Source organism: Lupinus angustifolius, chromosome LG02 (genome assembly GCF_001865875.1).
Source record: "Lupinus angustifolius cultivar Tanjil chromosome LG02, LupAngTanjil_v1.0, whole genome shotgun sequence".
NCBI lineage: Eukaryota > Viridiplantae > Streptophyta > Magnoliopsida > Fabales > Fabaceae > Lupinus > Lupinus angustifolius.
This window is the reverse complement of record NC_032010.1, coordinates 801,924-814,958: the sequence shown is the minus strand read 5'-3', so window position 1 is coordinate 814,958 and position 13,035 is coordinate 801,924. Positions and strand designations below refer to the sequence as shown.

Sequence of the window (13,035 nt, the reverse complement as noted above, 5' to 3'; positions counted from 1 at the left end):
TAATATTGACCAACCCATCTGAAGAAAAAATTGATAGGAACTGGGTAACTTCAAATTGTAATTAGCTTACATTGCTTTAAACAAACTATAATTTACTACCAAGAATAAATTGAAAATTAATTTAGTTTACACTGCTTTAATTTACTATGTTGTCTTGGGATAAAATTGAACCTTAGAACTATCTTTTTTTTCTGCAGAATTACAAGTCAAACAGGGCTCATAATTTTTCCAAGTCAAGATTGAACAACAGATGCAGCAATTTTTCCAATGGCACAACCTTTAGCCATATCAAACATTAAATTCCTCAGAAACCACATAGTTACAAACATGCATCCCAACATTAAATCCCTCAACCACCCCTTGTGTGAATATCATGAGTTTTCACATATCAGATACAGACCAAAGATAAGCTTCTTTATCTTTTGCTTGCCGCTCATTTGTTCTCTTGAAAAGTTGCTTCTCATACCCTACAAAAACAGAGAAACAGCTCCAAGTCAATCACAAAGAAAGTCTTCCGATGTTTCAGAGAAAAAATGAAGATAACATTCAAATAAAGAAGTACGGCGAACATGAACTAACCATTACTACGATCAACACCATCCCAGTGTCGTCCCGGCCTAATCCCATATCGATTTGGGGCAGCCTCTAAACCTCTTTTTAACCAACTGTGACTTGGAATATCCTGAGGAACGACAAAGCCTGATTCCTTCATCTTCTCACTCTCCCCAAAGTTCATAAGAACAGGCTCTGGATATTTTTTCTGCAAATGGCAGTTTGATCAGAGAAACATGTCAGACCTGATCAAACTTCTCAATCTTACGTCTGAATATAAGATGGTAAGAGTTTTATTGCATTACCTTAACCAGATGTGCCATAGGATCACCCCATCTTAATCTCTCCTTCAGCATTTTGTCAAGTTGTGGATCATCTCTACAAAAAATATAAAACACAGCTATAATTGCAGTATAGTAAATCGGGAGAAAAGAAGGAAAGAGAAAACCTTTTTCAATGACACCAACTCACAATAAAAACCAACAACGCATATGAATGAAAGCCCATGGCTTGTTTATAATCATTATCCATTAAACAAGGAGGACTCATTATAACGGCAAACATGGCATATCAGGTTACAAGCTGTGCTTGGAAGAAGCGGATGGTATCATTCGCTTTGACTATTTCAAGTAAAAAAGATATTTCATAGAGTGGAAATGCTGAGCCAAAACTATTTATAGTGATGGTAACAGTACCATTTAAATTTCTACTTTGATTTTTTTCTAAAAAGGCATTGTATCAAGATAACAGATGTTGGGTAATATGGGGATGCCTAGCGTCACCCAGTGCAAAAAGTGATTGAGCCACATATACTACTGAACGGGTACAATATAGAGAACATACAAAATCAGATTATCATCTGTCATAAGTCACAATAAAGTGAAGAAACCCTACTCATGAAGTCTGCTGAGATGAGGATCAAATATCAAATTGACAGATTATTAACTAAGAGTGAGAACTTTCACTCACTCATGAAACAAATTTAAACTAATTTACAGCCTAGACCCTAGAGTCAAAACTAATTATGGAATCCAAATTGATTATCCACCTCAACCTGTACTTTTTGCAGGCTATCAAGATTAGAATTTTAAGGGACATGATGAACCAAATGACTGAAAATCTATAGTGTCCAAACTAAGTGAAAAAGACTAGCCCTGGAGATTATCAGATTAACACATGACAATCAATAGGAAAGCAATGGCTACTATAATACTAAGATATTTTTGTGTACCTGGTCCGCGCAAAAGGCGTCTCCTTCTCAAGTTCTAGGTCCTTCATCTTAGCCTCAGCCTCCCGCTTTTGAGCCAAGCCCTTGCCCCATTCTATTTCTATCTCCTGATAATCACAAAGGCAGTTAATAGTTAATCTAAAACCAATTTTCAAAGGAAAAAAATTAGTAACATCCATTTTCTAACTTATATTAAAAGTAACATTCATATCTCAATTACCTCATAGACACAAAATGACAACAAATGGGATGGATCTTGTCCTTTTGAAGCAATATTACATACAGTATATTAATATATCTGATAAACAGATAATCTATGATGCATGGATACGGTTACATTACGGCATTTTCTAAGGTACCCACCCAGGAACCCATTTTATTTATAAATTAATCTGGTACATACCCAGGCTGCACAGCTCACAATTAAACATGAGCATCACAGAAGCATAAAGTGAGGCAGTAGTGAGGACTGGGGAGCAATTATATGTGTATACCGTAAAAAAAATATTAAAGTGGGGCAGAAGGGGGCAGCCGTAATAGTTAGGGGGAGCTAACTAGTCAGAGTGGAGAACGGGAGGCGAGGGTGACTTAGATAATCAAGCCATAGGGCAGACACTGAAATTGATGGTCTACTTTTCTTTCTTTCTCTTCTACCTACTTTTGTATCTAGACTTTTGACATTTCTTTGTACTTGGAGCTCTGCTAACTGAACTTTCCTACTATTTTCAATGTTAATACTTAATACCATTATCTACCAGTATCTTTACAAAGCAAAAAATACACTAGATTTAGCATACATATTTACAAGGAAAATAACTTATACTAGCTATATTTTATCAAGTAAAACATTATATAACTTGCACTCTATAATGATCAACACACCTCCAAATCCATGCTTTAGGGTAATTTTCTATAATCCTTACAAAACCAATTAGGCAATTAAAGCTGACAGAAGTAACATATATGTAAAACTTTAGATTACTAATTCAATCTCAACATCATTCAATTTACAGTCTCCAGGAAAATATCCATCAATTAAAAAATACCAAATATTTTTAAGCACCCATATTACCTACAAATACAACAAAAGTATGATCATCACATAAAATCATATTTTCTTTTTTCTGAACCTATATAATATGAGCCATGTACACACAGGAAGCATGCAGAAAGCAAAGAAAAAAGGCAGCACACGAAGTACCTTAGGCTTTTCTTCTACTTTCTGTTTGGACTTCATGTATTCCTCTTTGGAAATGCGTACTCCTGCAGCAATTGGCATGATTAACTAATTCATCTTAATCACAAACATGATAAGATTGAACAGAAACAGCAACTAAAATTTGACTTCAATTTCCGACCTTTTATTTTATCACGATATACAGGTTCAGCACCACGTCCACTGATAGAAGTGTCCATCAGTTTAAATCTACATAAAGGAACAAATTTTAGGTCAGAACAAGCTTTTCCAAGGCATCGTTCAATCCATGTAGCCAACCTCACCTAGTGGGACTAAGGCTTGGTTGTTGTTATATAATAAACCAGGTTCTAAAATGCTAGCAAGAAAAGGAAACAAGCATTATGCTTGAATTAAATTTTTCATAATGCATTTGCTTCAGTAATAGTTGCAGACCTATGAGTTCAGGATCACAGTGCAGGCTAACAAACCTGAAGAACATAGGAAGGGAGAAAACAATGAAAGAGGGGAAAGAGAATGACACACCTCCCCTGCCCTACTTTTAACAGAAACATTAAAAAGCAGACCATTATGCCATTATGCATGGATGGATTACAACGAAAACTTATTTAGTACATATAAAATGTGGTTAAAAAACAATCACATAGTTTAGCAATTACCTTGACAAATCATCCTTCTTCTTTCTGTCAATCTCTTCCCTGATATCCTTACCAGATATTAATCCAGTTTTTCTCTCGTTTACAGATGCTGGAATGGATGGGTCCTTTTGATTTTTCCTCGGTGGAGATAGGTCAGGTGACAAAGACGGCCGTGAAAAACCTTTTACAGAAAGACCAGGTGAACGGGTGCGAGAATGATCAGATAAACCCGATCTTGCAACATCCTTCTGACTTGTCCTTGAGTTTGAAAGGTGCAATGCCGCTGATCCATGTAAATTATCTTCAAAGGGAGAATCATGACGACCTCGCCGAGGCGGAGAGAGATCACGTAGATTAGTTCTCTCATGATTCTTTGTTGTATTAACTTGAGGACGGCGAGGGGGGGAAATGTCAGGACTCAGGTCAGTTGCATGAGCAGATTCTGAGGACGGAGGGTGACCTTTATTTTGCTTCCGTGGAGGTGATAAATCATCATCTTCAACTCTATGTTTCCGAGGGGGAGAAAAATCTGAATCCAGTCCCTTAGAATGTGGTGGTTGTGAGTGATGTTCAGGTGACGGAGTGTCATAGCGTTTCAACCGCTGATGAGTGGGTGATAAATCAACACCCTTTCTGTTATAAGTTGAAAGATTTAATTCAGGCTCTGGTGAAGAAGTGTCATTTCGAACCCTCCGCTTACGGGGTGGAGACATATCATTACTTGAGTTCGTAGGATTCACAGAGTCAGAAGAAAGTGAAACCCAACCACTACCATCCTCGGAAATAGCATTATAATGACGTTTGGCCCTCAGCTGATCAAGCCTCTTCATACGCTTCACCTCAATGTCTTCCTCAATTAGTGGCTTCTCCTCATCTAAATAGACCAACAAATATGGTTATTTTGAAATAACACAGAAACCAATCATAGTAAATAGCCTAAGATGAAGAGGTACTAAGATACGCATTATTTACCTGATGAGTTGTCATCCTTTTCTTCTCCAAGATCAATGGGTTTCTGCCATGTAGGATCTTCATCCACGACTAACAAGCCAGTTGCTTGTGGCTGAGTTTTCTTCTTAGACTTCTTCTTCTTACTTTTCTTCTCTTCTTCAGCATTACTTTCGTACCTTTTTAGATAATCCTTCAGTGAATTGGACCCCATTGTTTAAACAACCAATACCTATGCTTCAGCCTTTTTACTACCTAGCACAATATTAATTTCCATTAAGATAGAAAGTTCTTCATAGTAAAATAGAAACAGCAATATATGTAACACTCAAACTCGATAGACACATTCATCAATTCGACCGTAGATTTACAAGTCAATTTATATATTGAAGCAATGCAAGAAATCCCACCGAAAGATTCGAAATTGCATTTGCAGGTTCAGAAACATCACTAAACTGTTGAGAAAGTAATTTATTCGAACTTTATTTTTATAAACAAATAAATTAACCTAACTACTATAGTAAAACAAAATGAGTATACTTTTTATTGTAGTGATCATAAAAAAACAAAAAATTAATGGTCTGAACCATGGAAACCGTTGAATTGGACTGGCTCGGCGGAAAAGGGAGCCGTGAGCCGCACCACGGTCCCTTCTGCATCGAACCTGATTGAGAACTACGGTGCTTCACCAGATGGACGGTTCAAGACCGGCTCTGTCCTCAGAAAGCATAGTTTGAACCACATGAGTTGTATGATTTCAAATTCATTCAGATTTACCAGTTTAATCCGTCAACTACAGAATTAAAAGATTATTGGTTGATTTCAACTAGATATGAAACAACATGAAAGCATATAAAATCATTTTCAGAAGAACGTGCGGTTCTAAGAGTTAATAGTAACGAGTTAGGGTTGAAGTATGAACCCTAGAATTAGAAATTACAAAGAATGAGGAATCTAACCTTGTAGTGAATAAAATGGGGATTCGGGGAGAGGGAGAACGAGGGTTGAGACACGCGAATTTTATATGGTATCGGGTGTGGGATCGTTTTGTTCACTAATAATACACCAACGATGTCGTTTATTACTCATATTGAAAATACCTCACTTGTGGGTAGGGCTGGAAATGAGGTGAAGCAGAGTTTCGTTTAGTTTAATAAGGATTAGTTTAGTTCGAAACCTCATTCAAGTTTAATAGGAGTTATTTTTTTAGCTCGAGTTTAACTTAGTTAAAATTTGTGAACTACTCGACTTAATTCGAATTGGTTCATTCAAGTAATTAAATTTTTTAAAGAAATATTGTTTATATATATATAATAACAATAAATATAAAAAATAAAAAATAATGCATCAATCAATAATAAATATAAAAATTAGCTTACATAAATAAATATATATATATATATATGTCGAGCGAGCTTGTGAACCTAATGAATCGAACTGTATCCAACTCAAGTTCGACTCGTTTATTTAACGAGCTCAATTTTCAGCTCAAATTCGACTCATTTGGTCCATGAACCAAGTTTTTTAAGCTAAATAACGAATTAAATTTCAAACAAATACCAAGTTGATTCAGTTCATTGTCAACCTACTTTTTTTTTTTTTTGTACATATTGCCAACCCTAATTGTGGGTAGCACCAAAAAGGCAAAAACCACTGAAGTGTAATAATAATTTATGGGTAGATGTAAATATTATAGTATTTGTCATTGTACTCATAAATTATAGTTTTACTTTAAGTTTATATATTATCTATCTTTTATTGCTTAATAATGAATTTTGGTGATTGAACTATATTGATAAATTTTGTCATATACATATACTAGTATTCATCTAATAATTATTTTTATAAACTAATTAAGTAGTTGGTTAGTATTATAGGGTCTCTATATTGCATTTATATTTTTTGATTTGGCTCTGATTATACATTTGAATTTTAGATTTGATCTCTAACACATTAGCACTTAGCAAACTCTTGTGACGATTAGGAATAAATTTAAAATATTTTTTTTTCAAAGACTATGATCAACTTCATTTTACATGGAACAAAATCAAAAACACATTTGTAGAAGCTAAACACATGTCTATTTAGTATTAGTAAAATGAGTCTACTCACTCACCCTCACCTACATCCATATTACCCGCCATATAAAGGCACAAGGTGGGCTTAACCTTACCTACGTCCATGTCAGATAACTACTCAACCTCAACGACCAAGGCATCAAAGGTCCCTCATGGGAAATCTTATAGAGGGGTTGAAATTGGTCAGGCTAATCCATAACTTGATATTTACAAGCCTTATTTGTGTCCCGAACTTAGGGCAGTTATGTGGCCTTATTAGCCGAACACAAGGGAAAAATTAAGGCTTGACCTAACTCATTTTGATGGTCTAGACTGATAGGCCTTTAACAGTAAATAAGTCAATATACATCGATGTGTTAATAAGATTTAGGATTGACATGTTAATAACATTTTGGAGTGAATGTAATATGTACTAGACATTATGAGTAAACCATAGACATGTACTAGGAACCTTGAATGAATAAAGTAACAATATGATTAGGTTAAAGATATAGAAACAATATCAATCAAGTCTTAATCTTATTAGAAGAGATTGATTACATGGATTAAATGAAATCATAATATTCTATATTAAATCAGGTTCATTCACAAAGTGTGATTCCAAATCATTTTCAATAGTTTTACATATGATTTTTGTTGTCATTATGTGTGTGATTAAACTAGTCTTCTTTTCTTTTGATCAACTCCCGATATTGAATGTTTATACTAGTATTCCTCTACAGTCTACACATGCCCAAATAACCTACGACAAAATTTTATCATTTTTCTGCAATAGAAAATACTCTAACTTTCTCTTTAAATGTTTATTCTTAATCTTATCTTATCTAACTCATACAACGTAATATTTTCATCTTGGTCACATTGACTTTATTAGAGATCAATGAAATTTCAATCATCACTCTCCAGTAGAACCAAGTGTAATGATAAGTTAAGACTCTTATTCTATAAGAGCAATAAGAGTTCAAAATTTGATGCTTCTTATATCTTGACATCACTTGCTTAGAATTCTCATATGAACTGCCATAACAAAACCTACTTCTTAGTCAGTTCTTGCCTCTAGGCTAAGGAATTTCTTTATAATTCCCATCATCTCTCCACCCGGAAAACGCCCCAGACACCCTCTTGCAGCTGCCATTTCGTTTAACTCAGACACTGAGTCGCCGCTATACGGTCGACAGCATTTGTCTCTTCTTTCTTCCATCTCCGAATCATTGGTTAAGTCTTCACCATGCTTAACACTTGGAATAGGAAATGGATCGAGAGAAGTTCGGCTAATATTGGATTCACCAACTGCACCAACGAAGTCTTTCAACCGACACATGGCAAATGGAACCGGTTCAAAGCTATGATCTCCATATTCTACTGGAGTGGAATGGTCTCCTGTGACACAAAGGAAAAACTTAAATTTTCCACTTGATTCTGCTTCCCAGAGAAGCCTTGCCAACTGCCCTATAGCTTTATCTACAGCTTCTAATCCTTTGAGTTTGAGAATGCTTGCCTTGTCATGGCCTGCATCATCTATTGCCTGCTACATCATATAGGGTCTCATCAAAATTGAAAAATCCGAAATCTAGAAATGAATAGGTTTAGAAGAAGTGAAAGAGCAAAATTCTAAGTAAAAGATACAAGATTTAAATCTAATCTTATATTGCCATGCTTGTGTACTCGAGACTCCATGAATACTTACTTTTTAGATTCCAATTATCTTTGGAAGGTTTCAAACTTTCAATCTACAAGAATACAACGTAGCAGCGCCATAAAACATAAGGCTTCATTAAGGCCAGAGACTCGATTACAATTGAACACCTAATATCATAATTTTCTGGGTTTCTCGAGCGGCTATGAAGTTTTCTGGCGAGATGATAAAAAGTAAAAGCAGATAAAGAACCCGAAGTTTATAGAGTTTTGACCTTAATATGAAGAAACCCAAAGTCATAGCCATCTGACGAGCCTGCTTTATGCTCATCCTCTCCAGGTACAAATACTCGGGGGCAAGATTGTAAAGGAGCTGAGAGTGCCTTAGCTATTGCTGATGCTTTTGAAGTTAGTAAAGTTCGATAGTCCCCAGTTGCTCCAGGAGCTTCTAGAATATCGATACCAAGTGATAAGCCCAGGCCAGCAATTATTTTTGTTGGAGCTACCATGCATGGCCGCAAACCATGTTTATTTATAAATGGAGGAACCTGTAATATACAATTGAAAAGTGATAAACACATATAACTTTCAAATGGAAACACATGCATTTTTAACAGATTGCAGTTAATCATATCTTAGTTTATCGGCCCAGGCCGGCGATACAATTGACAGACATATTGAAAGTGCCAAAGTTATAATAGAATGATCACATCTTCTATCAAACTTAAACATTATAGTCCCTACCTTTTGCAAGTTAACAATGTTTGAATGAACAACATACCATAAAATAAAAAGATAGAAAAACCCAACTGTGGAACATGCAAATTACCATTTATTTTAAACCTATCTTAAATTATTCTTAAATAATTGCAGCATATTTGATGTGCTTCCCTTTTTGTACCAGACTATGTAAATGAACTAAGAACTCTGGTAGGTTGATTATCTTAAGGCTCACTTTAATGTTTGAAAGGTAAATGTGTAAATTATGATATGAACTGGAATAGAACACACCTCAATTCGAATGCCACAACCTCTTAAAAGGACTACATTTGCTATGTTCTTCCCTTCTGCAGCACGTTTAGCATTCACTGGATGAGAAACCAGAATCTTGGTTATTTCCTTGGACAATTCGTTAACAACGGCAGCAGTGTGCCTTGCTTCATGAGAATCATCTAAAGCTTCTACTTTCAAAAGTAAGCGGTTGTCCTTTAACGGGTCAGTTCCTGATATATTTCCACTCAAACTTGGTCCTTTAACAACCACTCCACATCTATGTTCTGTTGCATACCTATGAAAGGAATAGGAAAACAATATATAGAACTATTAATTTTACTTTCAGTACCTAAATTTGTAAAACCATCAAATATCTTCCACATATGACTTAGATATTTTCAAACAAGAAGCACAATGTTCTCAAAACTATCATCACTTAAAGAAAGGAAATTGAAAACATTAAGATTCAATATTTGCCCATAATAAATGGTTACCTACTTTAATAAATTAACCCATAAATATTATAGCGACCATAGGCATCTTCACCTGACTCTGACTTCATATTGAGGGAAAGACGGAAGCTTCATTCCGTCCAGGGCAGCACAAAGTATGGGTCCTTCTTCTTCGAAGTGTCTGTCAGCCCTCCTACTGATGACTATTCCAGTTTTCTCATCAAGAGTTGCAAAATTTGACTGCAGAAAAACATTTATCAGGTGATTAGCATGAACAAACAAAAAAATACTTACAGAAATACCGGTTTTAGAAATGGAAGGCTAAAAGGTGCCTCTGTGTGCTTGTTGCTACACATAGCTGGTTCTAAGCCCATAAAAAGTAAAACTTTGTCGAATCTCTGTGATATGGATCAACATGATAATGCTAATACTAGGCCATTGCCTAGAAGCAACATGTAGTATCGCCCAGGTACAATGTCAACAGAGCAAAGGTTGCAACATCACCCCCTAATGTAGTGAAGATAAGCAAGGGTTCTCTTAATTCTGTGAACAAGTGCTAGTAAAGAAACTAGTTTACCAATCTAAAAAACGAATTGAAACATGGAATATAGGCATTCTTAGAAGCAAATCAATGGAAATAGTTTATAAAATGATTAGGAGAATGATCAATTTTATGTGTCTACAAGAAACTAAGTAGGTTGAGAAAAAGGCAAGGGAATTAGACACTTCAAGTTTTAAGTTGTGGTACACCAATAAGACTAGATCACGAAATAGGGTGACTATAATTGTAGATAAGGAATGGAAGAAGGATGTGGTGGATGTAAAGAGAATAGGAGATAAGATCATTTCCCTAAAGTTTGTAACAAAGGAAGACATGTTTAATGTCATTAGTGCTTATGCAGCTCAGGTAGGGCTAGCTGATCATTGAAAGATAAAGTTTTGGGAGGACTTAGAAGGCGTGGTCCAGAAAATACCTTTACGAGAAAAGATTTTCCTTGGAAACGATCTTAATGGGCATGTAAGGAAGGACATAAGAGGATTTGGAGGTGTTCATGGTGGATATGGAATAGGAGAATCAAATATGGAAGGCCAAACTATTCTAGACTTCTCTTCAATTTTTGACTTTACAATAGCCAATATGTGTTTTAAGAAGCAAAATGAGCATCTTATCACATATAAGAGTGAGGTTGCATGTTCTCAAATCAATTTATTTCGGATAAGGAAATCAAATAGAAAGCGGAGAAACTAGATATATGCAACCTTACCCTACAAGCGAAGAGACTGTTTCCAGGAAGACAAACCTTATGGTTACTAAGCAACAACCTACACTCTCCGCTTACCCCTACAAGCGAATAGTCTTACCTCATGGTCACTAAGCAACAACCTTACTGTTACGGCAAAAAAACAAAAACATGGATCAAGACTAACCTTAAAAGCAATATCACCAGGTGACATGGCCAATCCAGCGCCCATGGATTCAAATGCTCCTCGACCACGATAATAAACTCTAGGATCATAACCCAACAAAGAAAGATGAGCAGTGTCACTTCCACAAGCTAAGCCAACCTCAACCGGGTCCATCAGTCCATTGACACCGGCAGATGCTATGGCATCCAAGTTAGGTAGTTTTGCAGCCTGGAGAGGAGTCTTGTATCCAAACCTCGGCAGCGACACATCACCCAACCCATCAATCAGCACAAAAGCCACTCTTTTCTTTGGCAACTGTGAACTACTCATTCTGCTCCTCTTTTCTTCTCAGGTTACAAACCACAAATTCTGATACAATAATAAACAACTTCACCCTAATGATGCCTTCACAAATAGCACAAACACCATATACCAAACCCTGCCACCATCATAAGTATATAAATATTTTATATTTGAGCAATTTAGGGTTCACAAATTACAAAGATATTCAATACATAATTTAAACAAAATCAATAAGCAGCATGAATGAAGAGTAAAAACCACAATAAACCCAGCATCAAAATTGAAACTTTATTCAGTTTTACTTTCAGTTTTCAATGTGGAAACTTGGGTGTAGTCTCAATTATAGTTACATAATTCTTTCATTTACCCCTATACATATATCTATGGTGCAATTCGTTTCAAAGTTTAATATGAGAATCGATACCCTATTGCTAAAAGTGTAATAGAGGAAGGAAAATACTGAAAAAAATGAAATTCCATATACGAAATTAGAAGAGAAGAATAAAATGGAATGGGAGTGGGAAATGATACCTTAGTTGATTAATCAGTGTAAGCGATCTGAAGAGGAGAAGATGAAGATGAAGATGAAGATGCTCACTTTATTCCATCATCACATTACCAAAAGTTATTATTCTATATATCATCTTCTAAAATTAATTAATCTATAAGAGTGTGGCATATCAAATCAATATTATGGAAGTGTAATTAGATATTACTATTGGAAGCTCTTTAGATATGAGATGGACAAAATATTAATGATTTAATTTCTAGGAATGACATGGACATATTGTACCTTGAAATCAGAATAGAACAAAACATTTGTAATGTTCTTTTTTTCTTAATTTTAATTTTAAGTAGGGTGAGCATGAATTGGGTTGTATCAGGTAAGATACGTCTCTTACCTAATCATAGATGTTAGTAAAATCATTTTTTTGAACCAGACCTAGTCTGAGACTCGAAACTAACTTAATCTTAAACTCGATTAAATATAATGCATACATATTTTATATAAAGTCTTCTCAATATTTTATTTATTATTATGATTATGTAATTTGATTTGTGAAAAGATATTGTATATATATATGTGTGTGATGAAAAATCAGAGAATCAACGATACTTTCGATAAAAAATGTCATTATTTATACACAGTTGAATAGAGACATATACAAACATGATGAATGAGTGGTCATAGGATGAATCAGTCCGAGTCATGTTTGTACCCTACGTTATCCTAAATATTATATAGGTCTAATTTTTGAACCTATACCCGAGGAGAACCAACCCGATTTTAGTCCGATCATTATCGGGTCAAACCAGGTGACAGGGTAGCGTCAGGTCTCACTCACCCCTAATTTTAAGTTAACTATCCACTTCATTTCCTAGGTTATTTTGGTCTCACCGAGTTTAACATAATAAGGTGAAATTTTCATGATTCTAAAGATTCAATTCTTCATTCAGTTAAGATCGTAAATCAATTATTTTTAAATCCGATCAACAATCGAATTAGTCAGCCTGTCCATTTTGGTCCTCACAATTTTGTATCAAATCATAACAAAATGGGTTAACTACATATAGTAGATAATGTGAAGGTTATGTATACACATCA

General features: G+C 35.1%; 2 protein-coding genes across 5 annotated transcripts; both read right to left on the bottom strand.

Annotated features, from left to right (window-relative positions):
* LOC109330211 (BUD13 homolog) lies at nucleotides 6-5,599 on the bottom strand. Of its 2 annotated transcripts, none has more exons than XM_019564302.1 (9): nucleotides 5,521-5,599; nucleotides 4,586-4,816; nucleotides 3,635-4,487; nucleotides 3,139-3,206; nucleotides 2,982-3,043; nucleotides 1,784-1,887; nucleotides 858-930; nucleotides 580-760; nucleotides 6-467 (listed from the first exon to the last, which is right to left on the bottom strand). In XM_019564302.1, the coding sequence occupies exons 2-9, from the start codon at nucleotides 4,773-4,775 to the stop codon at nucleotides 382-384; spliced, it is 1,617 nt and encodes a 538-aa protein (XP_019419847.1). In that variant the 5' UTR covers nucleotides 4,776-4,816; nucleotides 5,521-5,599; the 3' UTR covers nucleotides 6-381. The 2 variants fall into 2 exon arrangements, with proteins under 2 accessions (XP_019419847.1, XP_019419856.1); XM_019564311.1 differs by lacking the exon at nucleotides 5,521-5,599 and adding an exon at nucleotides 5,102-5,209.
* Nucleotides 7,508-12,044, bottom strand: LOC109330196 (probable 2,3-bisphosphoglycerate-independent phosphoglycerate mutase). Of its 3 annotated transcripts, none has more exons than XM_019564273.1 (7): nucleotides 11,961-12,016; nucleotides 11,797-11,888; nucleotides 11,148-11,565; nucleotides 9,814-9,959; nucleotides 9,286-9,562; nucleotides 8,550-8,822; nucleotides 7,508-8,164 (listed from the first exon to the last, which is right to left on the bottom strand). In XM_019564273.1, exons 3-7 carry the CDS (start codon nucleotides 11,454-11,456, stop codon nucleotides 7,679-7,681), a joined length of 1,491 nt encoding a protein of 496 aa, XP_019419818.1. In that variant the 5' UTR covers nucleotides 11,457-11,565; nucleotides 11,797-11,888; nucleotides 11,961-12,016; the 3' UTR covers nucleotides 7,508-7,678. The 3 variants fall into 3 exon arrangements, with proteins under 3 accessions (XP_019419818.1, XP_019419827.1, XP_019419834.1); XM_019564282.1 differs by having other exon boundaries at nucleotides 11,797-11,860; nucleotides 11,961-12,009; XM_019564289.1 differs by lacking the exon at nucleotides 11,797-11,888 and having other exon boundaries at nucleotides 11,961-12,044.

Coding starts and splice junctions, on each gene's coding strand:
- LOC109330196 (XM_019564289.1), bottom strand. CDS start 11,456: ATGAGTAGTTCACAGTTGCCAAAGAAAAGAGTGGCTTTTGTGCTGATT. Junction 9,563..9,813: donor CAATATGAAGTCAGAGTCAG/GTGAAGATGCCT, acceptor TTCCTTTCATAG/GTATGCAACAGAACATAGAT. Junction 8,823..9,285: donor GTTGTGGCATTCGAATTGAG/GTGTGTTCTATT, acceptor TGTATATTACAG/GTTCCTCCATTTATAAATAA.
- LOC109330211 (XM_019564302.1), bottom strand. CDS start 4,775: ATGGGGTCCAATTCACTGAAGGATTATCTAAAAAGGTACGAAAGTAAT. Junction 3,207..3,634: donor AAGAAGGATGATTTGTCAAG/GTAATTGCTAAA, acceptor TCCTTTATGTAG/ATTTAAACTGATGGACACTT. Junction 761..857: donor CTATGGCACATCTGGTTAAG/GTAATGCAATAA, acceptor TGCCATTTGCAG/AAAAAATATCCAGAGCCTGT.